This window comes from Plasmodium brasilianum, chromosome 9 (genome assembly GCF_023973825.1).
Source record: "Plasmodium brasilianum strain Bolivian I chromosome 9, whole genome shotgun sequence".
Taxonomy (NCBI): Eukaryota; Apicomplexa; class Aconoidasida; order Haemosporida; family Plasmodiidae; genus Plasmodium; species Plasmodium brasilianum.
In genome coordinates this window covers 202,272-224,330 of record NC_090122.1, presented here as the reverse complement: position 1 = coordinate 224,330, position 22,059 = coordinate 202,272, and the positions used below count along the sequence as shown (strand labels likewise).

At 30.6% G+C, this 22,059-nt stretch overlaps 5 protein-coding genes across 5 annotated transcripts; 3 read left to right on the top strand and 2 right to left on the bottom strand.

Annotated features, from left to right (window-relative positions):
* Positions 1-784: 784 nt before the first annotated feature.
* On the top strand, positions 785-4,015 carry MKS88_002673 (DNA replication ATP-dependent helicase/nuclease DNA2; the record flags this gene model as incomplete). Its single annotated transcript, XM_067215702.1, has 1 exon — positions 785-4,015. One exon carries the CDS (start codon positions 785-787, stop codon positions 4,013-4,015), a length of 3,231 nt encoding a protein of 1,076 aa, XP_067073255.1.
* A 914-nt stretch (positions 4,016-4,929) lies between these two features.
* On the bottom strand, positions 4,930-9,250 carry MKS88_002672 (DEAD/DEAH box helicase; the record flags this gene model as incomplete). Its single annotated transcript, XM_067215701.1, has 2 exons — positions 4,930-5,837; positions 5,974-9,250. 2 exons carry the CDS (start codon positions 9,248-9,250, stop codon positions 4,930-4,932), a joined length of 4,185 nt encoding a protein of 1,394 aa, XP_067073254.1.
* Positions 9,251-9,886: 636 nt separating this feature from the next.
* Positions 9,887-16,147, top strand: MKS88_002671 (uncharacterized protein; the record flags this gene model as incomplete). Its single annotated transcript, XM_067215700.1, has 5 exons — positions 9,887-9,899; positions 10,187-10,299; positions 10,703-11,190; positions 11,429-15,734; positions 16,043-16,147. The coding sequence occupies 5 exons, from the start codon at positions 9,887-9,889 to the stop codon at positions 16,145-16,147; spliced, it is 5,025 nt and encodes a 1,674-aa protein (XP_067073253.1).
* A 699-nt stretch (positions 16,148-16,846) lies between these two features.
* On the bottom strand, positions 16,847-17,230 carry MKS88_002670 (uncharacterized protein; the record flags this gene model as incomplete). The annotated part of the gene is made up of 1 exon (XM_067215699.1): positions 16,847-17,230. One exon carries the CDS (start codon positions 17,228-17,230, stop codon positions 16,847-16,849), a length of 384 nt encoding a protein of 127 aa, XP_067073252.1.
* A 1,188-nt stretch (positions 17,231-18,418) lies between these two features.
* Positions 18,419-21,732, top strand: MKS88_002669 (5'-3' exoribonuclease 1; the record flags this gene model as incomplete). The annotated part of the gene is made up of 6 exons (XM_067215698.1): positions 18,419-19,105; positions 19,614-20,593; positions 20,813-20,922; positions 21,149-21,212; positions 21,353-21,398; positions 21,655-21,732. The coding sequence occupies 6 exons, from the start codon at positions 18,419-18,421 to the stop codon at positions 21,730-21,732; spliced, it is 1,965 nt and encodes a 654-aa protein (XP_067073251.1).
* Positions 21,733-22,059: the final 327 nt, after the last annotated feature.

Here is a 22,059-nt window from a genome sequence, read left to right as displayed (position 1 = left end):
TCTTATGTATATAAATGAATATATTTTTTTTTAATCTTGGCTTTGTACTTCCCCAGTATAAATTTTAAAACCTGTATGCCGACTGCACTGTGTCAAAACTTGAGGCCTACACACACACAAAAAAAAAAAAATAAATAATCAAAAAATTATTCTATTTTTTCAAGCATTGTTCCATCGATCTTGGTATCAATTCATCTATTTCATACATGCACTTAAATGTATATGTACATACGCTTGTGTACGTATATAAATATTTGTATATCCCGTGCATATTTTCTTTTTTCTTTTTTATTTCTCCAAAATATCTATCAGAATAGATATACGAATTTATTCTTGAATTTATGAGGTAATAAAATTTGGGACCTACATCCGTACGTAAAAAACATAACGAACAAAAAATGAATAAAATAAATAAAATAAAAAAAATAAATAAAATAAAAATAAAATAAATAAAATAAAAATAAAATAAATAAAATAAAAATAAAATAAAAATAAAATAAAAATAAAATAAATAATTGCTTCCCTACCCCCATATCTATTCATCAGTCCCATATTCTGCTTTTCGGTTTTCATATTATACCTAAATTTGCAATATATGAATAGGTAGAGGTACAGAATGAGCTCCTTACTTTTCTCTGTTTCTTTTAGTTTGTTTTGTTAGCATTACACATAAACAAAAATATACAAATCCGTGCAAGTGCATACGAGAACGCATAAACGTATATAGTAGCAGGAATAAACCCATATACATGTACATAAATAACTACATGGGAGGAGGTTCATCATGAGTGAAGTGAATACCAGGGTTCTGGACAATTTCGAGAAGCTAATTAAGTTGGAAAATATTTATGAAGTCAAAGAAATACAGCTATGTTATGAATACCTAAGTAAGGAGGAATTAATTGAAAAGGGCATTTTAATAAACGATTTGACCATTAAAACAGCTACAAAACATAATGATAGTCAGAATTCGTATATACTGAAGTTAGTGAAAAAGAAAAGAAATGTGCATACAAACGATTTAAGCGATGAGGAGAATATAGACAACTTTCATCATAACTTATTTAGCAAGGGTAGCATAGTTCATTTTTCAAAAAAGAGAAAGAGGTACTTGTTGGGAAGGGGGAAGGAAATTAATAGTAGCGATGTTAGTGGGGTTAATGGCAAAGAAAATATAAACGCGTCCGTAATTAGTGAGGGTACGAATATATATGTATGCACTGTTCATAAAATAAAAAAAAATCAAATAAATCTTTTGATCAGGGATACCGCTGAACTGTGCAAAGAATTAAATGTGAGCAATACTTATTTACTAAGTGACAAGAGTTACTTTGACGTATGTTTAGTTAACAGTGAAATATCTGTACAACGACAGCTGAATGCTATTAACTTGATGAAAAAGAATTTGGAAAACCCATCGGACATTTTACAAATACTGTTCATGGGGAAAAACCCTTCTCAGCACGATTTTCTAAGGAACATATTGAAAATTTTTGAAAGACAGGAAGAGGTGCAGGGTAAGGGAGCAAATGGGGAGAGTGAAGCGAGTCAGAGAGGAGGGGGTAAGAGAGAAGAATCCCATCTAAATAAATATGAACTAAACCATCTACATAACTATGAAGATACCCATCTGGATAATTATGAAACTCCTCCGAACAAGTCTGCGGAGGTAGGGTACTGCAAGACGGACGATAGCTCAAATTTCGTCAGGGAAGATTACATAGTGAACGAACATAATTACATATACCGGTGTAACAAAGGAGAGTGGGGTAACAAGACTTTGAATAATAATCAGAAGAAGGCTGTGTATTGTTGTTTATACTCAAATGATATTTTTTGTATTCATGGTCCCCCAGGTACAGGTAAAACAACAGTATTATGTGAAGTTTTATACCAATTAGTAAAAAGAAATATGAAAATTTTGGTGAGTGGACCAAGTAATGTTTCAGTAGATAATATTTTAGGGAAATGTATTGATATGAATATTAAGAGAGTAGTTCGTATGGGATTAAAGTCAAAAATTAAAAAAGAATTATGGGCATATAGTTACGATGAGAAAATAAAAGAATGTGATAGCTATAAATTATGTGAAGACATTGATAAGGATATTGAAAAATTGAAATACGAAATTACAAAAATGAGAAATAAAAAAAAAACAGACAAGTCTTCCTATTTTTATGATCGGAAGAGTATAATGAATTTAAAATATGAAATAAGGCTATTAAATAAAAATAAAAAAAATAAAAAAAAAATATTTTTTAAAGAATTAATGAACAAGAATAATATTATTTTTTCCACATGTTCAAGTAGTTCTAATTACGAACTAAATAAATATGTAAAATTCGCAAATTTCTTATTCGATGTAGTATGTATTGATGAATGTTGTCAATGTACTGAACCTTTATGTTATATTCCTATTTCTTTTTCCAAAAAAAATATTTTCTTATTTGGTGATCATAAACAATTAGCACCTTTAATAAAATATGATAAAAATAACAGCAAATTAAATATTACCTTATTTGAACGATTAGTAAAAAAATATAAAAATAAAATTTCCTTTTTATTAAATATACAGTACCGAATGAATGACCATATTCTCAAATGGTCAAATAACATTTTTTATCATAACAAATTGGTTTCACATGAGTCCTGTAAAACTATAACTGTGCAAGATATTGTTTGCTACTCTAATCAAAAGGGGAAAACTCACTCCAAGGAAAACAAAGGGCGAAAAGCAGGGAGAGAAGAGAAGGGGGGGAATAAAAAGAAAAACAGCAAACAGGGAAAGAAAAAGGAGAAGGATAGTGCGCGCGATAAGAATAGAAAGGAAGAGGACGAACAAAGTGAGCACAGTGTAAACCACACGGATAATAGTATCATTCAAAATTATTCATATTGCCCATTAACGTGGATTGAAACGGACGGTTTCGATGAATTCTTGGATGACACAAAGGATGTGGATATGAAGCAGCTGGAGGTGAAAGGGAAAAACAGTCAGCAGGTGGGTGGTCAGGATAAGACTACTTCAAGGAAAGAAGTGAACGATTTGAACATGGAGAACAGCAGAACGGGGTCCGCCAAAAAAGACAATCAGAAGGGTGCAGATATAAAGGTAGGCGTTGACAAGAAGAAGGGGATAATGAACGAGGATCAATTCAGCATTTGTAAGGATAAACATAGTGTGCAGGGACGCAAAAATAATAATCATGACGACGAATGTATGGGGAAAAGAACAGAAAAATACGATATAACACACAGTGCAAGTGCTTCCGAAAAGAAGAAGAGAACCGATCCTTTTACTAGTAAGGATAAGCAGAGAGGATCGGAATGTCATAGCAGTGATAAAAGTTTAAGCAGTGATAAAAGTTTAAGCAGTGATAAAAGTTTAAGCAGTGATAAAAGTTTAAGCAATGATAAAAGTTTAAGCAGTGATAAAAGTTTAAGCAATGATAAAAGTTATAAGAATGTATTAAACCAAATGAATGACAACGAACTGAATGAAATGGTAAAAATAGATGTAGATGATATTATAAACTTAAATAACAAATCTCGTAGTAACAGTGGTGAAGCGTACTTAATATATAAACTAGTCCAACGGATGATAACAGTAGACAACATAAATGTAAATAATATATGTGTAATAACTCCTTATTCGAAGCAGATGAATCTGTTAAGAAATATATTTTATGATAACATGTACAATGATAAAAATTATACTAGCTCTTGTAAGCATATCGAAATATCAACTGTTGATTCTTTTCAAGGAAGAGAAAAAGAAATTGTTATTATATCTTTAGTCTGTTCAAATTATTTTAAAAATATTGGATTTTTAAAAGATTATAGAAGGTTAAATGTGGCAATTACTAGGGCAAAAAGGCATGTGGTTGTTGTTGGTAATTCGAATACTATATCCAACGACAAAGTGTTGAACGACTTGTACGAAACAGTGTTGAATAGCGGAAAAGTTTACCTTGTTAATGAATTGATTGATGTGGAGGAGATGATCCCTGAATGACTATTTTTTTTTTTTTTTTAGGCTTTTTTTATGGAGGTGTTTGTACCCCCCACACGGTTATGTAACACTTAGAAGAATAATCCTAATACTTGTTAATGTTGTACGGTATATGATGCAATAGGACAGTGTTTTGCTTTATCTTGTCTTTTTTACAAGTGCTTTTCTTTTAAATTTTGCTAAAAGCTGTTTATAAGGGTATCCGAAAAATTCGCATTTTCCCAGCGTTTTTTCTAGTGGTTTTACTTGCCTTTTTCGGTGAATAAATTTTATGAAAACAATTTAAAAGTTATTTCAAAGTGGAAATAGGGTGAGTAGTTCCACTCTACCACTCCACACACATATAGGCACACACATATAGGCACACACAAGCACACACGAGGAATGCATATATTTTATTTACAAGTGTACGGGTAGGAAGAAGTGGTAGCAATGGTATTTTGGTGAGGGCTATTCCTAATTATGTATACTTTATTCGCTACAGTTTCTTATTGCCTCCACTTCCCATATCCTACATTACTCATTGCCTATATTACTCATTGTCTACATTACTCATGGCCTACATTACTCATTGCCTACATTACTCATTGCCTACATTACTCATTGCCTACACTTTCCATTTCCTACATTACTCATTGCCTACACTTTCCATTTCCTACATTACTTATTGTCTACATTACTCATTGCCTACATTACTCATTGCCTACACTTTCCATTTCCTACATTACTCATTGCCTACACTTTCCATTTCCTACATTACTTATTGTCTACATTACTCATTGCCTACATTACTCATTGCCTACATTACTCATTGCCTACATTACTTCATTTCCCATATTTCTCACTGCCTACATCTATCATTACTTATATTTCCCACAGGGCTTGTCCCTGAGCATCACCACTCCAAGCACTCTAATTCAAAACAAAAGTTCATCCTCATTATCGTTATTATTATCAAAATTATTCAAAATTAGCTTTCCCCTTTTAACTTGACTCACCAGATAGCAGTCCTTGCTTTTAAATCTCTCAACAACAAATTTTTTATGGTCAAATTTAACATCATCCCATGACGGGATTGTCAGATTAGCTGTTCTACGAAGGTTAGGATATTGAATTGGTTTATTCTGATCAAAATTTTTTTTTCCTTCATACATCTCTTTAACATGATTGCATGAAATATCCGCATTGTGGTTATCATGATTTTTGCCTATTTTATTTAATTTATTTTTTTTATTTTTTCCGGTGTACTCTTGAGTACACTCTGTGTATGAATTTTGCGTATGATCATCCGTGAAGTCATCAAATTTCTTCGTAACGTTTTTTGCTCGTACACCAGTTGAAAATGCATTTTCATTCGAATTTTGGATAGAATGTTCCCCTGGATCGGCACTCAACGTACCACTGTTCCATTCCGCTTTGGGATAGCGACTTTCCCTTTCATCATGATCATTATTCTTATCATTATCGTCATTCTTATCATCACTGTCGTTATCGTCCTCCTCCTCATCATCATCTTCCAGCGAAAAAACTGTGAAGGGGGCTTGTACGTAGGCGTTGTTTTGGGTACTCGCGCATGATGACACACCTTCCAAGTGACCGTTATTCATTTGCCTATGATCGTTTGTCTCACTCATTTGATGAAGGAGTGTATTAAGTCTATGATTGTTTATATCTAGATCTACGTCATCAACAGAGTCAACATAGATATATTTGTTCTTATTAGTCTCGTCATTATTCCTTTTTATTTTCATCTTAAAAGATTTTTTTCTCGAAAAAAGTGATAACAAATTTAAGTCATTATTATTATAATTTCTGATCGAGTGAGCTAAGGGTAAATTTGAAGTAGAGATAAAATTTGTAACAAGAAAATTTTTTTTTTTTTTTTCGCTTATCTGTTAAATCTTCGTTGTGGTATTTCATTTTTTCTACTTTTTTTTGAGAGCTTTTCACCCAGTGCATACAACTAGGTGTGTTTCTTCCTGTCAGTTGGACATTATGGTGGTTCTGATCATCGTGTTGTTCATTTTCATTATAACAATCATCATTTTTGTCATTTTTGTCATTGTCGTCAATACAGTCATCCCCATTTGGTGAATAAGTGGTATGCATGTTGCCACTAATCCGACTTCTACCATATTCCGAACTCGTATGACTGTTTAACCTGTTCATCTTACCTAATCTGTGTATATAGGTAATAGCATCAGACGGGAAATGAAAGTTTATGACATGATCTATGTTCTTTGTGTCAATACCTCTACTTAATAAATCTGTAGTTATTAATATACCTACTTTTGAATAGTAGAATTTATGTAAGTTTTGAATTCTTGAGTTCAATGATAAATTTTTATGAAAAGAAAAAACTGGCCAATTATGTTTTTTTAAAAAAGAAAAAATTTTAATACAGTCCTTTATACTATTAACAAAAACTATTGTTTTATATAATGGGTATTTATCAATCAGGGAAAATTTTTTTTTACTCGATAGGTCAAGAGGACGCTTTTTTTCGTTCACCTGTTTTTCGCTAACATTTTTTTCATTTACCTGCTCTTCTCTTACCTCTTTTTCGTTCTTTTTCACATCAACATGACTGTGTTCAGAATATTCTGAACGTTGGTAAACTTCGAAATTTAAAGTTTGTTCATGATATTTTTTTAAAATGTAAATTAAGATATCCAATCTATGCTCAAAGGATGAATTTTCCAATTCGTTTATTCTACTTGAAAGGGAGAAATCCTTTAAATTAGCACTTCCGATAGTGTTATCTCTATTACTACTATGAATAATGCTCCTATTAATGGTATTACAGCTATTATTATCATTATTATATTTATTACTGTTATATAGATACAGATTTAAAATCTTTTCCCTATTTAACTCCACCCACTGTGTGCAAATGTTCTTAGCTATTTTGTAGTTCCCCTTACACACGATTTCAATCAAATGGTTGAATCTTTCGGCCAACATACTTCCAGCTGTGGTGTGACCTACTGAGGGTAATGTCGAGCAAACATATATTAGTTGGTTCAGCGGTATATACTCCTTTTTTTCCCTCACCCCTTTACTGTAATCTCTCTCCTGATAGCAGTTGTTCATGGGGTCAGCCACCTGAGCAATAGCACTACCAGTAGTAGCGCTACAGCTGTTATTCTTATATTTGGCATATTCTTCACCATGATACTTGCCACTAGCTGTAATGGTTACATTTTCATTAGAGGAGATACCGCCGTTAGTTTTTTTCACCTGGGGTATTTCTGTCTTTGTTTCATCATATGCTTCTGCACAATTTGCATGTTGTAAATTGGCAGAAGGAGAAAAATTGCTGTTTAAACTATCGAAAGAGTTTCTTCCTCTTTTTTTGTCCTCTACATTGTAACTGCTACCAGATCCATAATTCACTTCTCGATTGATTAACATTCTTTCAATCGTTTCATTAATGTTTTCTATGTTTTGATTACTTATGTCCACATGTGGATTATAAATCTCAGGTCTCTTTTTAATAATATGGAAAATGTTCATCATTGTATTTCTGTAAGCATTATTTTGAAATAGCATATCTATTTCATCAAATATTATAATGGAGGGAAGAATATTATTATTACTTCTGTTATCTTTATAGCTGTTCAAGAATATGTCAGGTGTCGAAACTATGATATCTGAACATGCCCACATTATTTGGTCGTTACATAACACTGAATTGTTGAGCCGTTTGACATTTTCCACTTGTAAATTTTCCAAATCGAAGTGGTTCTTTCTTATATACTCTTCCTCCTCTTCTTCCTCTTTTCCCGCTTTCTCCACTCCTTGCGCACTATTAACATAAGGGACGTCATTCAACGTTTGAACGTTAATCCTGTCTAGAACATCCAGCTGTTTTATAACATTGACAATTTGACTTATGTTATCCTTATTTATGGTTAGAATAATTACAGACTTATTTATTTGCAATGGATTTAGGGTTAAGTACCGATAAATACATTCTGCGCTGTTAGCTGTCTTTTCACAATTAGATTCTTTTTTCCCTGAGATATGGTATTTTAAAATATTGTCCAGTTTTTCTAATTCTTGTCTATTTATATTATCGCTATTTAAGTTACTTAAGTTTACGTTATTTATTTTTATTATTTCAATTAATTTATTTATTATGCTTATGTTATTTACTTTTTTCAGTTGTGTGTTCTGGTCGAGATCAACACATGAAGCATCCATAAATCCACTGGAAGCACTGTTCGAGTTGAAAACGGACCTAGCATTATTACTATTACGACTATTGTTACTTCTGTTGTTACTGCTGTTGTTACCACTATTATTACTTCTACTATTACTATTATTTCTTTTACTTGTTAATTTCTTTTTTTTTGATCGCCTACCTACCGTGGGCAAAATAAATACGTTTTCATTGTGTTCATCGAAAGACGGGGGAAGTAGATGAAAATCCTTTTTCATTTTATCGTTTATGTCAAGTGTATTATCTTCAAAAAATACATGATTTTTATAATGAGTATATTTCAGTAAGTAATTACTCATTTCGTCGTATACATTGAAATTATTATTACACTTATAATTATTAACTATTAAATTGTTACATATGCTTCGCTCGCTAGTAGTGTCATTATAACTATTTAGAATAATTTGTTCTAAGTAGTCATGTACAAAATAGAGGTTATTCAAAATTGGTAATAAATAAGCTATGGTTTTTCCTGACCCGTCAGGATAATTTATAATAACATCTTTTCCTTGTTGAATAGTTAGAAAAGTATTTAATTGCATTTGGTTTAATTGATATATATGCATTTTTTTTAAACCTAACAATAACATTTTATGAATATTTAACTCATTAATATTTTCATAAGCTTTATCATGCTTACAGATATTATGTGGGTCACTTTCGATTTCATAATAATTATATTTCTTATACAGTTTTTTCCTTACCTGTTCATATTTTTTCTTTTTTTTTATTTCCTCATTTTTATTATCCTCCAAATTTTGTTTACCCATTTGGTTATCTGTTTTTTTATTTGTATCGCCTTTGCATTTTTCATCTATTAATCCTGTGGTAAGATAAATTGTATCTTTGTTTGTTTTTTCTTTTTTTTCGAAATATATATTTTTTTCACCATTCACACTTTTTACTTTTCTCTTTATTCTTGAAAATTTGTTTTGTTGAGCGTAAAAAAGGAAGGACGTTTTTTTTGTCAATTTGTTGCTACTCCACAAAGAAAGCCATTTATAATATTTCATTTTTTTCTGCTTATGTCAGTGTGGCATTGTCCTTTTGCGCATTTCTTTTTTTGCTTTTATTATATTTTTCTACTTTATTTAGAGTGAAGTGTGGTGTGTGGAGCACGCATGCCTGTGCATGTATACATAAAATGTAAATGGACATATATACAAATATACATACACATATATGTATATATTACACATACTGCGCTTATTGCACATATGGCATATACCACTTAACTGCGTATATATAGATATCCTTTGTCAGCTCAGTCAAATAGAAGATATGTAACGTATGCCCTTGTAATTTGCACACACGCATCGAACAAACAGGCAATTACAAAAATAAACAGTTATTTCACACTTTTTCGAATTTATAAATTCCTTCTACAAAGCTTGTCACAGTTGAAAAAAAAAAAAAAAAAAGAACTAAAAATTCAAAACAATACGTTTTTCTTTTCCTTTTTTTTTTTTTTTTTTCAAAAGGTATGTTATATGTTTAAGTTACTCCTTCGCGATTTTTCAAATTTATTTATTTTTTTTATAAGCCTGTATAATTCTTCATAATCCTGTGCAATTCTGTATAAGCCTGTTATAGGCCTTTTTTCAGGGGCTTTCACAAAATTTGAACAAAAAAATAAAATATCTCTATTGATGATTAATTTGTGTAATATACTGTGCGCCGAGGCGTGATAAATCTATTTCGCCTTTTCACGTACACAAGTATATGTATGTATGTAGGTATATAAAAGTACATAGTGCCTACGCAAATATGTGCATATACGTATATGTATATATACGTATTGTACATGCATACTTCCCTACATTTTTATGTAACGTTTTTTTGTAATCCACTCTCAAAATAGTTCACCGCTTCATATTTGCCCTAGCGCGTTTAAATATTCCTTCTTCGTGCCTATCCTTTTATTTTTACCGTCACTGATTCTGCTACAGTTAATATTAATGTTACTACTACTGCAACTAGTACTGCAACTAGTACTGCTACTACTACTGCTACTACTACTGCTACTACTATTGCTACTACTACTGCTACTACTACAGTCAATGTCACTGCTACAATTATTGCTGTTATTTTATTTTATTATTATTTTTTTTTATTTTGATGGCTGTGTGTTTTGCAAAATTATTGCATGTTCAGGCAAAAACGAAGAAAAAAAATGTTATGATTTGCGGGAAATAATATTGAATTTTTGCATTTAACATATAACATAAAATAATAAAAATAATGGCAGAAAAAAAAAGAAGAGGTATAAAATGTTATTTATTCAAATTTTTATTCTTTTATTTGTATTGATAGATATAAAATGTATTATAATTTGCATAAAAATTGAAACGTATCAAACAAAGTTTTCCTTACAACACAAGAAGTACAGTTTGAACAAAAGTAAAAAAGGGAGAAAAAAGGCAACTCCTTTTTTTGTAAATATAAATGATAACAAAAATTTTAAGTTAGTTAATCGGTACATAATTGAAAAGTTAAGGAAAAATTATCAATTTATTTCGTTACAAGAAGGGAAAAAAAGTATAAAAGAACGGGTTAATAATAATAAAGAAATCATACCCCGTACACTTTTCAGTACCATAAATGGTAATACGACTATTATTATTGAAAGTGAGAAAAAAAATTCTTTACAAAATCAAAGAGATAATATTACAAACGGTTGTAAGGAACATACTCAAGTTACCGCAATTGAAGATCCTCCCTACGATAGTACTAGGAAGAGGAGAAATGGGAAAATTTTTTATCACCATGATAGTAGACAAACCGTTAAAGGGAAGAGCCAAAAACAGACTAGAGGAAAAACCGAAAAGAATAAAGTTCTTAGTGCGTTAAAATATCCACAAAACTATTACACTGGAACAAAGGAGAATCGTACTATTGTAGATATACAGAATACGAATGTAAGGAGCTTTCTACTTAGTAAAAATGAAGAAAGGTAAGATAAAGTTGAATGCATTGCGCGCGTGGTTAGCATAGTTTTTATCTTTCTCGTGATCCATATGGTTCTTATCGTTCATGTCGTTCGCATTGTCTTCATGGTCCGCATGATCCTCATGATCCACAACATTCGCATTGTATGCGTACACCATATGTTCTACGTAATGCATATCTTTTATTTATTTTATCTCCTTTTACATCATTCACCCCTTTTCCTTCTCTCACCCACTGAGCAGATCGCTTGCCCTGCAGGATTACATATACAGATCATGGAAGAAGAAGAATTTTTCCAATTTCCTGGTATCCCTTAATGACGAGGCATTTGACTACACTTGTATAGAACAGTGGTTGCACAAATTATCGATAAGTCTGAATAAAAAATATTTAAAAATAAAAATTAATGAGGATCATATATTAATAAGAAATAAGTATTTTGAAAATGAAAAAAGAAAATTAAATGAGTTTAAAATAGATTTTAGTGTTATTGAAAAATGCTTTGATATAATGATAGAAAATATGAATAAATTTTGTTCATATGAAATTACGTCCATTTTATGGGCTATAACGATAATTATATTGAAGGCTTCAAAAAATTCAAATAATTTAATAAGTTTTAAATTTAATAGTACAACATGTCATCCTGTTATTATAATATCAATTATAAAAAAATTCAAAATATTTTTTTCATTGGCGGTTAAGAAATTGAATAGTATAAAATTTAATTTGTCTATTGATGAATCACTGTGGGCTATTTGGAGCATATGTAAATTGCTTTATTTTAACATTATGTTTGATAATTATTTAGGTAAGACAAAGGAAAGGGATGAAATTTTAACAGAGGAGGAGAAAGCTGGGCAGAATTTCTCTTGTGTTACAGGAAGCGGTGTTAATGATAGTAATGCTTCCGTCGATTTTACGTACCAGGGGGAGGGAAATGAAGAGGTTGTATTCCATACAACCCAGAAAGAGGAGCTAGCAGTTGTTAGCAGTGGGGGTAGCAGAAATAATAATGCGGCTGGAAATGGACATTATGAAGACTATACAGCTTATGAACGTAATGGTAATGAGCAGTTAGCCCGTGTGAGGGAGAAAAAGCAGGAGGATTACAATATATGCCAGAAACAATTCTTGATGAACAAATTTTTGTTAAGTGAAGAAATGATAACTAACATATTAGATACGTTTAATTATATATACAAAAGATTACTTAAAAATATAAAATTTCTAAATGATAAATATTATATATATATCCCGTTCATAATATTTGAATCACAAACATTGATGTTAAAAAATAGTATATTATTATTAAATCGAATAATACATTTAATTTTAAAAAATGAAATTTTGTTAAAACTTTTTAACTTGGACTATTTGAAAAGTTTATACATGGAAAACTCAGGAAAAATTGCATCGAATAAAGTAGATGACATATACAGAAACAGTAAAGATATTTTTAGAATAAAAACACTGAGTAAGGTGTATAAACTAATAAAATGTATTTCTAAAATATTTTACCCCTTAAAGAACCCAAACATAATGAATATAAACTTACATAATAATTATAAAAGTTTGGATAAACATATCCTGGGAGATTTTATTCTTTCGTGTAATCATGCTTTGGTAAAATACATCGATTATTTTGTTTTCATCATTAATTATAAAAACAGAGGGGAATTCAGGGATTTCATGGGTAGTTCGAATTTTGAGGGGAGAACAGTGGATACTAGTATTAAAGAAAAAGAAATAAAAGAAGATGTGGATCGTACCTCGTCCCCGGGTAGCACTATGGTAATAGATTTGGGTCAACAGGACAGGGTAAAAATTAAGGATGAGGTAAAAATGAAGTATAAAAACGAGTTAGTTTTTATTTATAATTGCTTGAAAAGTTCATTTGTATCCTTGATTAAGTTAGACTTAAAGGATAAGTACATGTATGAATGGTTAAACCATAATATACATCTTTTTAAATTTGACAACATGAACAAGGGAAGAAGATATTCCCCTAATTGGGAAGATGAGAAAAAGGATAATTGGGGTAGAAATATAAATGGTTCAAGCAAATGGGAGGAAGATGTTGTATTGATGGATGATGGGATGGATGGCATAGGAGTGGAAGCGTTGAATGCTGATGATGATAATATAGAGGAGAATAAATCAAAGGAGGGAAACAGGAGTTCGAGTAGAAATCAAATGAGTAGAGAACATCTTTCAACTGAAGCGGCAAATTATGCACTAAAAAATTATGTTAATAGTGCAGGTTTATATTATGAATCGAAAAAAGATAACCCTACTGCTAAGGAAAAGATAAAAAACAACATATCTGACGTTTGTTTAGATGTGCTAGCATTAAGCAGATTTAGCAAATTGTACAATGCGGATATGAAAAAGAAGTTAATAGAAAACATTGAGCAAAGTATAGAAGATACAGTGAAAAGATTTAAATTAGTGTATAGAAATTATAATGTGAAGGATCCAACATATATAAGAAATAATGATATATATATTATAAAAGATACACATATTGAAGAGTTATATGATGAAGAGACGAAAACATTTTTTAAAAAAAATCAAAATATTGAATTTCGAAATATTATAATGCCAAAACAACTAGCCATTTTTATAAATTATTTAGGTAGAAATAACCATTTAATTGAGAAACAAAAGTTAGACAACATCTATTTTATATCTGTAATATATATCAATATGACAAAATTTAATTATTTTACATCAAACGATATTATTCATTTTTTACAAGGGTTATTAAATTATACTGGAACAAATAATAGTTATGTAGTAAATTCTGAACACGTTCATAAAATGTTAATATTATTATGTAATATTGTTGAAGAATCTTTCTTATATTGGAAATCTTCTAACATATGTCAGCTCATATATCTGTTGGCCAAATTTAAACATATACATGGAAATATTTTTAACAAGTTTGACTGGTTCTTAAGTACTATTACATTTCCAAATTATATATATCAAAAGGCGAATGTGACAGGTTTAAAAAGTGCAAAAGGGTATATTTTGAACGACCCGAACTGTTTGCTCATGCAGGAAGGGGGGCGAAGCAGTAGTAGGGATAGCAGTAACGATGGGGATAAAAGTAACGATGGAGATAGAAGTAACGATGGGGATAGAAGTAACGATGGGGATAGAAGTAACGATGGGGATAGAAGTAACGATGGGGATAGAAGTAACGATGGGGATAAAAGTAACGATGGAGATAGAAGTAACGATGGAGATAGAAATAACAATACATCCAATATCCCAATGAGCATCTCAATAAATGAGCTTAAATACGATAACCTCGGTTCAGCTATGTGGGCTTTGACATCAATTAACAAAAACGTAATAAAAAATAAGCATTACTTGAAGTTTTCCTACTTATTTTCCGTGTACTTTTCCCTGCACATGAAGCTCTTCTTACAGCAGGAAGCGCCAAGTGGTGTATCCCCCCGTACAGCCAAATCAGCCATGTATGGCTCAGCCACGTATAATACTGTTTCTTCTACAACCATGTTTACCTCGTTCGATCCAAATGGTAGGCAAAAAGGAGTGTATCTAACTGACTGGGACTTTTTGCATTATAATAGGGGGTACTATAAAATGCCAATAGATTCAATGACGATTAGTATATATATGAATACATTTGCAAGGAAAATAAAAATTGGTTTTTTGTTTTTTTATGATGTTATTCATAACAATAGTGATATTGTATATCACTTTTCGCTTAAGGAACTTTCGTATTTAGTGTATTCCTTATCGCACATAAATGAGTGTTCACTAATGGGAAGCATTTTTGAAATGGAGGATAAAAAGAATAATGAGTGTTCAAAGAACACAGAGGAGAGGGAAAACGCTTTTTTAAAATTTTTAGATTCAAGTAGTTCATTGTGGATTGAGGAAATTGATAGTTTATTCGAGTCGGTGGAGGGAAAGTGCGGTGTGCGGAATACTATGGGTGATAAGGATGAGGAGCGCGATAAGCGTGAGGAGTGTGAGAACCGTATACAAGGAGAAGAAACAGATGCTACAGTTGAGCAATTGAGCGATATGAGCGGTGGTAGGAAGAGTTACCTAACCCGTTCAGATGGAAAACACAAGAAAAGTATTGTGAGAAAGGAAAACTTTTTAAAATTTAAAAATGAAAGAATTCACTTATCAAATGAGTTTTTGAATAATTTAATGGAAAAAATTATTTATTATACTTCCTATATATTAAATAAGGAAACATATTATAAAGATGTTAAACAGAATGATACACAATACATTAGCAATGCAAACAAAAAAAATACTATCGAAATTATAGATTTGGTGAAATTAATTTACAGTTTCTTTATTTTCTTAAATCAGAAGGTACACATAGGCAAAACAGAAGGGTTAGATTTTAGTCAAGTAGAATACATAATTCATCAATACAACTTAATAGTCAAGAGCATACTGAGTACGTTCAATTATATTTACTTCATAATTGACACTTACTCTTTGATAAGCAATATATACGTGCTGGACTATTTCACAAAGAATATAATAAAGGTGCGTTTGGGGGGGGGGGAAACAATTCCTAACTCCCACCTCGTGGGCGTGTGTTTACGTTCAAATATATATATGCATACAACACATAATACATATGTGCATATGTATATATATATATATATATATATATATATATATATATATATGTATGTACATTTGTGCTTGTATGTAGATCGGTTTTCGTGTAAGCACGTAGCCGTTTTTATTATATATTTGTACATTATACATTCGTCATTTTTTCCCAATTTTTTCGTCATTTTTTCCTGATTTTCTCCTTACATTTTTCCCATTTTTTTATTATTTTTCAGGAGTTTGTGCAAATATGCGCGAAAAAAATTGAAGAAGAAAAAATGGTAGATTTAGAAAAAAAAAAAATTATGTTAAGTATACAGAATTTGAAGGCCACTAACTAGATATTACTCTCTTTTTTCTTTTTTTTCTTTTTTTTTTCCATTTTGTAAAATCGTGGATATAGGTATTTTGTTGCTTCTGTCCATTCGAATGGGTTAGAAGTAACTCCCAATCAAGGCTACGTGTACGTACACGTTCATGTGTGAATAAGGACGCACGTGCACACCTAGCTTTATGTACATGTGTTTTGGGCATTTTTGTTCCCATTTTCATCATCTTTCATTCCATTTTTATTATTTTTTATTCCTTTTTTATCATCTTTTATTCCATTTTTATTATTTTTTATCATCTTTTATTCCATTTTTATTATTTTTCATCATCTTTTATTCCATTTTTATTATTTTTTTATCATCTTTTATTCCATTATTATTATTTTTTTATCATCTCTTATTCCTTTTTTAGCATCTTTTATTCCTTTTTATTCTTTTCTTTCTTTCTTTCTTTTTTTTTTTTGGTGCTTCACAACATGCAAGTAGTTTTTTATGTTTTTCTTTAATCGTTTATGTTTAATTTCAGTGATACGCTTGTGCAGTTTGTTTTTCTGCATATTTTTACCTGGACATCTCTTTTATTCATTCATTGGGACATTCATTTATCACATGCTTACTGCTCATTTACTGCTTATTTATCTTTTATACAAAATGAGCAAGCATCATGAGGATGTTAAAATTAAAAAATTGTAATCCTCATTAAATAGGGTGTTATACATTCTTCATATACCACATATTAACTGTTCTACATTTCGTACACTTAATACCTCCCTTATTAAGGTATAATAGAATATTTTGAATATTATCTTTGTTCAATAAATCATTTCTTTGTTTGTTAACCCCACATAGCCCACTCCTGTAAATTTGTCTGTATAGGTTATCATAAGATTTTATAAGTCCCTGGTCGCTAGTACTGCCAATGCCGCTAACATTGCTATTACCGCTGTGCTTGTCGAACGCATTTTTGTCGTAGTAGATCCTGGAGTACTGTGGGTATACCTTTGCATATATCAGTTCACATGCTTCATTGTAAAAAATAAAATTATTACATTTCCTACAAAAGTATTTACACAAATTCTTGATCGTCCTTTTCATCTCAGAAAATTAGTATCCACTTCAATATTTCTTTTTTTCGATATGCTAACAGAATATGACTATGCGAATAAGTCTTTTTTTTTCTTTTTTTTTTCTCATGCCTTTTGTTCTAATCATTCAGTGCAATGCCGACAAGAATGAACGGAAAGAGGAAGAGTAAACTAGTGCGAAAAAAAAAATAAATAAAATAAAAATAAAATAATAACAATAATAATAATAATAATAATAATAAATTATATATAATTACAAATAAATAATAAATAACAGATAACAAATAAATTATAAACTATGAATAAAGATGCATACCCAAAATGTTCTATACGACCTCGCCTTATTCAAAACGCTCGTTTTTAATTTTTTTTTTTTATTTTATTAAACGCCTGAGTGCATATGTACATACGTCCGCGTTTTCATTATCAGTAAATCCACCATGATAGGGACTGCGCCTGTGACTCATCAATTGAGATGCGGTTACGGATAAGCATGCATTTGCTTGTGCATACTTATTTAGATACAACTTTGTGTAGTTGATTTTGCGTATTTAATTTTGTGCAGTTAATTTTTAGTCAATTTTATGCAGTTAATTTTTAGTCAATTTTATGCAGTTAATTTTTAGTCAATTTTATGCAGTTAATTTTTAGTAAATTTTATGTAGTTAATTTTTTTTTTTTTTTTTTTTTTGTTCATTATTCCTTTATAATTTAAAGTGCTATGCTCCACTGACAAGATAAGAGCCAGATGAACAAGGACATCCAAAAAAAAAAAAAAAAAAAAAAAAATAAAATAAAATAAAATAAACTGAAATAAGAAAAACGTGTGAGCGTATAACGGAAAAATTATTATATCAAAATTTGTTATACATATTAGTTCGGTTTATCCTGTAATTAGTAGACTTGTCGTTCAAGTTCATGTTTTATATGTGAGTTTGATTTCATTTTGTTTAACGCTGCAGGTGTATGTATATATGTACATATGTATATATTGCATGTGATCATATGCTTTTGGACGTAGGTACAGAACACGATATGAAGTGATGAAGTTATGAAGCTATGAAGCGATGAAGCCGACAAAGCAGCGCTGAACTGACGGAGGAGAACAAATAATTTTAATTTTTTGAAAATGCAAAGGTTGAAAAGGGAAAAGTGGTAATAACAAATTTTAGAAGTATATAACACGGGTATGCAGTCAATGATCCTTTTAATGTGTCTATCGTATTTTATGAATATGATAGTAGAAGCATATGGCAATGCGTTGAAAAACCATTACTATGTTAAATCGTACAAGTGTTATAGAAAAAAAAGCAAGAGCAATATGATAAATAGACATAAAACGCATAAAGTGTATGGTATACCAAGAATGTACAAGTGGTTAACATCATATTATCCAACAGTAAGAGAGGAACTAATAAATAATGAAATACAAAAAAGGGTTGATGTATTTTACATAGACATGAATGGTGTTATTCATCATTGTACCCATGCAAATAAGGATACGTTACCATTATATAATGAACATAAATTATTTTCCAATATTTTGCAATATTTAAAAAATTTATTTTATTTAATCAAGCCAAAAAAATTAATATACGTTGGTGTTGATGGTGTATCACCCAAGGCAAAAATGAATCAACAGAGGAAACGACGATTTTTAAGTTTATTTAAAATTAATAGTAATAATACTGCCTCGACTAACAATAATCTTTTTAATCCTAACTGTATAACTACGGGCACAGATTTTATGTATAAAATTAATTTATCATTAAATAAATGGTTTAAAATTTTAAAGAAAAAAAGCGTTTTTACTTTTGACGTTATATTTTCTGGTTCGGACGTTCCAGGGGAGGGCGAGCACAAAATTTTGAAGTTCATCCGGGAGGTACGCCACTCTGCTTTTGTCATGTCCATTTGTCAGAGTGTTTATTTGTCGCGTTTTATTAGCTTGTTTTTCCACTGTTTATTTTTCTTGCATAATTACATCATTCCCTACATGTACGTGCGTTTGTCTGTGAGTAGTAACACTAATAGGGATGTAGTTCGTGCATACACGTGCATAATATATATATATATATATATATATATATATGTTACATACGTGACCTACATACGGCTGAACGTACCCATATGAATGCTTCTCCCATATGTGCTGCCCGCAAAACATGAATTCTTCTTCACGTATGTCTATTTATGTTCATGTATATCCATTTATGTTCATGTATATCCATTTATGTTCATGTATATCCATTTATGTTCATGTATATCCATTTATGTTCATGTATATCCATTTATGTTCATTATATCCATTTATGTTCATGTATATCCATTTATGTTCATGTATATCCTTTTATATCCCATGTATATCCTTTTTCTTTATATCCCCCCCGCAGAATTGTAGAAAGGATGGAAACTTCAAAAATTACAACCATTGCATCTACGGGTTGGATGCCGACCTAATTATGTTATCCCTAGTTACTCACCTGAATAACATATTCATTTTAAGAGATAAATTTAAAATGACGAACGACTCGAGTGGAAACTTGCTAGAAAGTATTGAGAAAGGGCAAATGGATTTTAGTATTTCTTCCATTAAAGTGGATAAAAAGGAAGAGATACGAACCACCGGATTAGAGACTGAACGGGGGGATGCATTGCTGGACGACTGTTCACAGGAGGAAGCATCGGCAAAGGTGCGTGGACAAGAAGACGCATCAACAAAAAAATGTGCAAAGGAAACTGCTTCAATGAAGGAGCATGCACAGGGAGCAGTTTCACCGAACGAGCACAATAGCACATTTTGCAAAATTTACAAATACACAACAGAGTATTATACGAACCATGAATGTTTGAACAGCTATGATTTTGAAATACTAGATATATATAAATTAAGGACATCTATAAGAACACAAATTGCTACATATATAAATAAATTAAAAAAAGAAAAGAACATTGTGTTTAGTATAAATAGAGTAGTAGATGATATTGTTTTTTTATCGTTTCTAGTAGGGAATGATTTCCTACCACACATACCAAATATTGATATAAATGAAGGATCAATGAATGAAATTTTGAACTCATATATTTATTATATTTATAAATATTCAAATTATATTACATATAAAGATAAAGTACATATAGAGAGGCTAAAAATTATTTTAAAAATTTTAAGTGCTCAAGAATTTGAATATTTTAAAAAAAGAGGAATAAATGAAAATATTGCAGAATTTACAGACGAGCACAAATACAAAAATTATTATTATTTTCATAAATTTGGTTTGGATGATTCGAAACATATACAAGATATTGTTAAGAAATATATTGAGGGATTATTCTGGAACTTGCATTACTATCACTTCGGGTGTGCCAGCTGGTATTGGTATGCTTACGAGGGGGGGGGAGTGAAGCCTAACTAATGGCCGCTTGCCTATGCATTGAAACGAGCACATACATACATGCAGTATGTGCAGTACGTGCAATATATGCAGTGTGGGCATATGCACATGTATGGATTCACCTATGTGTGTACTTTCATTTTAAGACTAATTCTTAATTGGTGTAAATTTTTTTTTTTTTTTTTTTTGTTTTGAAGGGAATACCCATATCACTATGCACCACTATGTAGTGACTTACTAAGTTTTGAAAAATCGGATTTCTTCTTTGAAAAGGTAAAAAATGTCCATATTGAACAACCCCAAGCGAGTGTGTTCATTTTTGCAGTTTTGCAGTTTTGCAGTTTCGCTATTTTGCTGTTTTGCTATTTTGTAGTTTCGCTATATTGTAGTTTCGCTATTTTGCAGTTTCGCTATTTTGCAGTTTTGCTATTTTGCTGTTTTGCTATTTTGTAGTTTCGCTATTTTGCTATTTTGCAGTTTTTCATTTTTCATTTTTCTTATTTTCTTTTCATCTAAGGGGAAGCCGTACTCAGCCTACACACATTTAATCAGCGTCCTTCCACAGAAGGATAAAAATCTGCTACCCGATGTGTACAAGTAATATCGTTTTGAATTATCCACTTAATTATTTCGTAGCATAGAGTTTGAGAGGTTTTTTTTTTTTTTTTTTTTATTTTCTTGTGTATGCTTCTTCAATTTTGTCATTTTGTTATCTTTTCGTCCTTTCCCATGTGCAGAAATATTTATGTTGAGGATGAAGTGAAATCGTTCTTTCCAGACAGCGTTAAAATAGATCCAAATGGAAAAAAGTAGTTATCAAAAAAAAAAGGAGTGCGCATTTTTATGCATATATATATATATATATATGTGTGTGCATATGTATTATGTATACAGCGCAAATGGAAATATGTACAACTTTTATTTTTTCATTTTTTCATTTTTTAACTTTTCAATTTTTCATTTTTTCATTTTTCATTTTTCATTTTTTATTTTTTATTTTTTATTTTTTCATTTTTTAATTTTCCTCCTTTTGTATCAGGGAAACGTGGGAGTACATAGTGCACCTGCCCTTCATAAACTGCAACATGATAAACAAAATAATAACAGAAAAAAGTAAAAAGATCTCAAGGCTTAAATATAAGTTGAGGTATGAACAAAAGAATGGCAAATGAAGGGTGCTCGCATACTCACTTCTGAAAAGCTGAACTTTTTAAAATAGAGAAAATACCAAAAGGGAAAACAAAAGAGCAAAGTGGTTACAGATATATATAACGTCATAACGCAGTAAAACGTAGCTCTGTTAATCCGAACACTTTATTGCTTCATTATACTCCATTTTCACTATTTCGTTTTTGTACCATGGGCACTATTTGCATTGTTCGTACCATTTTATTTTATTACATTATATATATGTATATATATTTATACATTTTTAGGGAGTTAA